The following is a 6,159-nucleotide window of genomic DNA, read 5'->3' as shown; positions in this document are numbered from 1 at the left end:
CGCCACCTTAATACTTGACCTATAAATATAGACACATAGATCTATTTCCCCATCCTCCTATATATATTTGCATGTACCTGTCTTTGTCTAGACCTCCATAAATGCCCTTTGACTCCTAGCTCTTTCCTCCATCTCCCTTGACCTTCCTCCTGCCCTACTACCATGCTTCATCGCCACCTGGGCTAGAGTATACCTCTTCTCTAATCAACCTTACCCTTGATCATTTCCCACCAGGCCTGCCACTCCCCCTTCTCTACCATTTGGGGTCCCATGTTTTTCCCTTGTCCCTGGGTTTGTTAACACCACTTCCTTATACCCCTCTACCCCCCCACCCCAAGTCCCCCCGGAACTGTCGGTCCCGTTGTTTTTCCTCCAGATAGTTCATCCAGCCTGTCCAATCAGACAGACCTGTGGAGACACTAACATGCACGAAAACAAGACAGAGGAAAACAAGCAACAATATACAACTAGGCAACAAAACAACAAAAACAAACCACTGACAAAGAACAGAACAAAACAGTTCACAAGAGAAAAGCTTGTAGTTAGTTCAGGGATCGTTTGCTGGCCCTTAGGAGCGTTTTCCAGTCCAGTCTTTTGGGGGCCATGGCATTTTTAATCATCTCATTCACATGTAAAAATTGGACATTGATTTAGGAAGATCAATGTAGAATTGATGTATTTGAATTATGGTGCTTGTGAAAAATATTAGAAGTAATTGGACTGCCAAAAAACAACAACACATCTGTCTTGGAAGAAGTACAGCCGGAATGCTCCTTAGATACAAGGATGGCAAGATGTTGGACATTGGACAGGTTTTCAGGAGAGACCAGTCCCTGAAAGTATGCTTGTTACAGAAAAGGCACAGCAAAAAAGATGTATTGACATGACGGAAATCATAGGCTCAAAGAGAAAACATGTGTAAGGATGACACAAGAAACAAGCACTGTTTCCTTATGTTGTCAATAGGGTCACCGAGTCTGAACTGACTGGGTGGCACCTAACAAAACAAGATTGAATATATGCCATCAGTTATATCTATTTTTTATGTTCAAATAAATCTTTATTTTTTAAATCATTTTATTGGGGGCTCATACAACTCTTATCACAATCCATAGCACATCAATTGTGTCAAGCACATTTGTACATTCGTTGCCCACATCATTCTCAAAACATTTGCTCTCCACTTAAGCCCTTGGCATCAGCTCCTCATTCCCCCCCCCCGCCCACCCGTCGCTGCCCTCTCTCTCATTAACCCTTGGCAATGTATTATTTTGTAATATCTTGCACTGTCCAACATCGCCCACCACCAACTTTTCTGTTGTCCATTCCCCAGGGAGGAGGTTATATGTACATCCTTGTAATCGGTTTCCCCTCCCCCCCCCTCCTTCCACCCTCCTGGTATCTCCACTCTCACCACTGGTCCTGAAGGGATCATCTGTCCTGGATTCCCTTTTTTTGTGGCCTGCGATGCTCTGAAATAAAATGAAAATAGAAAAAAATTGTTATGAAGAAAATAGCACTTAGGGGAGATCGAGGCAATACCGTACACACAATTCCCTCGTTAACCCTTTATCTGAAGATGAGTATACATGTGGCCCAGTGCTTTTTGGTGGGCCTGTGGATGTGTATAAATGCACTGACCTAGTTCCAGTGATGATTGGAAGCGATCTGTCTGCCACTCTCAGTGTCACATAATGTAAAGAGATCCCAATAGTGAAAAGGTGAAAAATAGCACTCTGGGTTGTGCTGTTATGATCATACCTAGCAGCAGTGCTAGTGAACATTTTTAGAGGGAAGCCATTACAATTGTGCATCACGTTTGTCAGCTGCCCAAATCTTGGTGTTTTTTATTAGTTACCTTGTTATATTTTCCGGTCACAACATAAGACGTAGTGAAAACTAGTAGAAGGAAAGCACTGTCAAGTTAAGGGTAAAACAATAATTTTAGTTTTTTAAATACCTTAAATAAAATAAATATTTAAATAAAAGCTATTATAGTATTTTAATTATCCTATACATATTCCTGAATCCTCACTTCAAAATAGAAATTGAACAAAATTTGTAAATGTGATGTGGCCCATGTGAATCTTGCCTGTTGCACCAAATGGCCCGCTTTTTAATTGAGTTTGACACCCCTGCTTTGTAATTCTGCTATTTATTGTAGTGTTTGATTTTTGTGTTTCTGTTTGTTTCTCTAATGAGGTTATAGCTTTTCTATTGTTTTATTTTTCCTTTCAGACTTCTTTCAGCTGTTGCATGAGCACAAACATCATTCTTTACATTCTTTTTCTGGGAAATCCATAACTTGTACAGTTTCAGGTATTACATTTAAGTCTGATTGCTATTTGGTTATTTGTTTCTGTTTCTCTTGTTTTGTGTGTGTGTGTGTGTGACTAATATCTTCTGTTGTTTCCTTGTCATCTTGGAGTCTATTGGGAGTGTTATGTAGGCGATGTTATTTGGAACTGGTTAACTCTATTAGGTGGTGCAGTAGAGGGCTAATGGATAGTTTGTATTAAGTGTCTGAGGGAGGTTGCTAATTTATGTGTTAAGGGAGTCATATGAAATTTGGGGAGGAAATGTTATGAGTGTTGGGAGAGTGAAGGAAGCAGTAGGTTAAAAAAGAGGGTGGAGGATCAGGTAGTGTTATATAGTAGGTTAAAGGAAGGGGTATTTGGCCCTGAAATGCTTCATTTGCAATGATGGATCAATGGGTACTAGTATTTGAGAGCAAAAACAATTTTAAATATTGTGATAGTAGTATTAGTCTTTGGTTTTATGAGTCTGAAAATGTAAGAAAAATTTTGATGATCAGTACAGTGAAACTAAAAGACAGGTTAATGATGTTGTGAAGTAAAACTTTGGATATTTAGACTAAAGAAAGGAAAATGAAAGAAAAGGGGTAAGAGATGACAGTTTTAATAATAGTAATAGGAAAAATCATACTAGCATAAGATGCAGGAGAGCTGTTAATGTATGTTTGTCCGGGACACCTTGCTTCACACAGAGCTTAGTCTCTGTTGTGGGTGCGAACTAGTAGGTAGATGGGGTGTTAGGGGTCTAGGAAATAAAGCAATGAGATCGGAAGGAAAAAACGTAAAGTAACATATCATACAAATGATATATATAAACTCCCTTATATAAATTCCTTGCCTGGGCTTGTAAAACCTGTTCTGCCTGCCAAACCTGCTCCAGCTTCTTGTTTTGTGATGCAAATACTTAGTCAATGAGTCAGGTGTATGCAATCCAGGTATGTGTAACAAGTAATATGAAAATAAATCCTCAGAGTGGCCCAATTATTTAAGGTACCAGGCCTTTGGGGTGTCTTCCGATCAGGGGTTGTGCTGAGTGGTACCTCAGGAGGGGGCTGGAGCTCTTGGTGTTAATCACTTAACACCTGCTGTCAGCTGCCCTGTTCTCAGCCCTGTGAGGCTCAGTAAGCTGTGAAGTACCCACTACTAGGAGTGAGTCCTAGATGGGGGATCTCCACTGGCAGTCTTCTGGTCTTGGCAGGAAGCCAAAGAAATTTATATTTTTATTTTCCCTGGTCCCAGTCTGGTCACTTCGAATTATGATCCTTTTGCTCCATCACACCCCACTGGCACGTACCCCCCACCCCCTCAGCTAGCTTCCCAATTCAAAGACCCGGGAATCTCCCCTCAGGCGGCCGAGGAGATGCCCTAAGCGGTTCTAATTGGCTGGTGTTTCTGCTCTCTCGTTGTAGTCTATTTGTGTCTACCTATCTTTATGGTGACAATCCTGTGGTCTGGAAGTGCTATCCCTTTCAGTAACTCTTTTGCGCTGTTCTCTGCAGTGTGTGCTGCTTGGTCATCCTCCTCCTCCCAGCTGCCCCTCAATCCCCTCTCAAGTGCTGCTTATCTCCTCTTGCTGCTCTCATTGTCTTTCTTATTTGAAAGTTCATATCCCCTAGGAGGAGTCATCAGGCTGTAACCTGTTTGATAGGTGGGACTAGTGCTACAGTTTCCCACAGGGTCACGTTGACATAACATCTAACTGCCACAACAGCTAAAGGCAAACTGCTTGTGCTGCTCTTTAAAACTGGAATTGAGAAAAACACATTTGCCCAATTAGTAGCTGCTATCAGATACTAGAAGAGATATTAATCTACTCAAGCAATAAAACCATTTCTGGGACAGCAGCTGCAATTGGAGTCACCACCTGGATAAGTTTCCAGGCACCCCCTGCCATTCTCAAAGATCCACCTGTTTTTTGCACTGACCAAATTGACAGGGACAGAAGAGGCATTTTCTGCCTGCAATATGGGAATTAACAGAAGACCTTGTGAGAACAGGTTAGTAAGCAGGTCAACCTTGAAGCTAGGCCCTAATGAATGTCCTCACACAGCAGTGCTGCTGGAGATAAATCTGACAGCACACTGATCCAGAGACAAAAGCTGAGATTGCAATTTAAAGAGCCTCAAGGGTGGTCTAAATAACTAATTAGAAAGCTAATTGTACATCTGTGGAGTGGCAAACTCCTCCCCTTTAAAACTGTCTTTTAGAAACTAGAAGTCTTCCCCTAGACAATGAATGACCCTTCTTAATTTGTGAAAGGGGCCCCCACTACATTCCGGGAGCAAAGCATATTTCATCTATGCTTAAGGTATCCTTTTCACCATGCCAGAAGGACTCACATACTTTCTTTGGAAATGATTCTATCTATGCTTTAATAAAATTGTTGCCCAGCCTGTGTGATCACAAGGTGTAGATGGGATCAGAAAGTGTTAGGGAGCTAGAGGCAGAAACCTCTACCTCTACCTGCCAAGGCCTCCCTCCACCCTTACAGACTGTGGGAAGCTGCTCCAGGCTGGATGGCATGAATAAATTCAGGCAGTTGAGACGAAGCCAGTACTCTTGGGAGGACCTCAATCTAGGCCAGGTGAGCTTAATTGAGTCAATGGAGTCAACCAGTACTGTCAACCACGCCTCCCAGTGGAGGGCCCTGAAAAGTCAGAATTGCAAGGAGATGACAAGCAATTCTCCAGATCTCCAGACCCCATATGCTAATTGCCATACATTCCTCACTACCCCTGTAAAAACCCTCGCCCCCAGCTGCTGAATGGGACTTCCCTGACCTGTCCGCCTAGGTCAAGAAACCTCGGCAGGGAGCCACAGGAGCCGCCCTACTGCCCCACCTAATAAAGCTATTTCTCTTTCTGCTTTCCTTGTCCTGTCAGTTATGTCTGTCTTCCTCCCTGTACCTCAGTTTCACCTTTACACTTCTATCCTTTATAAAAATTCACTTGGATCACAAACCAGGCTTCGGTGTGAATTCATTCTCATGGGAAGCCAATGACCCAGGTATTTCCACCTGAGGAATCTAACAGTATCAGACATCAGGAGACCCCAAACCATCATATGATGTGAATGAAGGGAGTCGGATGGAGACTCAAAGCCCATCTGTAGACAATTGGACATCCCTCACAGGAGGGACAAGTCAGCCAGAGTGCAGTACAGCACCAACGAGACACACATTTCTTTAGTTCTTTAGTGCTTCCCGCACCCCACCCCACCCACCTATCATGACCCCACTTCTACTTTACAAATCCCAGTTCTAGCTTACAAATCTAGCTAGACCAGATGGTACAGATAAGAGCTCTTGTCACATGGGATCCAGGACAGATAAACACATCAGGAACAGTAATGGGAGTAGCAATACTATCAGCGTAGGCCACTTAGGGGGAATGTAGGGGGAGAAGGGGGAGAAACAGAGAATTGATTACAATGATGATGTAGACATAACCCCCACACCCTGAGGGGGACAAACAACAGCAATGTGGGTGAAGGGAGACAGAAGATGGTGTAAGATAGGAAAACGATAATAATTTATCAAGGGTCTTGAGGGTGGGAGGGTGGGTGAGGGAGGGAAAAAAGGAGCTGATATCAAGGGCTCAAGTAGAAAGAAAATGTTTTGAAAATGATGATGGCAACATATGTACAAATATGCTTGACTCCACTGATGTATGGATTGTTATAAAAGAGATGTAAGAGCCCCTAATAAAGTGATTAAAAAACCCCACACTAAAAACTGGCTTAACCGCTGCTGGTGCTTGTGTGTGTGTAAGCACAGCTTATACCTGGACCCTTACAAACCACATAGGTCTAGAGTTTGCTAGTCCCCCCATAGACAACAGCTCAG

The 6,159-nt window shown here is 42.8% G+C and overlaps 1 protein-coding gene across 1 annotated transcript in view; it reads right to left on the bottom strand.

Annotated features, from left to right (window-relative positions):
* Positions 1-2,707: 2,707 nt before the first annotated feature.
* The window catches only part of LOC142431678 (ninein-like protein), a 48,141-nt gene continuing 44,689 nt past the window's right edge, over positions 2,708-6,159 (bottom strand). The window contains exon 3 of the mRNA XM_075536686.1: positions 2,708-2,717. Within this exon, the coding sequence (XP_075392801.1) occupies positions 2,708-2,717 (10 nt within the window). The remainder of the gene's footprint in view (positions 2,718-6,159) is intronic.

Source organism: Tenrec ecaudatus, chromosome 18 (assembly GCF_050624435.1).
Source record: "Tenrec ecaudatus isolate mTenEca1 chromosome 18, mTenEca1.hap1, whole genome shotgun sequence".
Taxonomy (NCBI): domain Eukaryota; kingdom Metazoa; phylum Chordata; class Mammalia; order Afrosoricida; family Tenrecidae; genus Tenrec; species Tenrec ecaudatus.
Note: the sequence above shows the minus strand (reverse complement) of the source record. Positions and strands in the feature narration are given on the sequence as shown.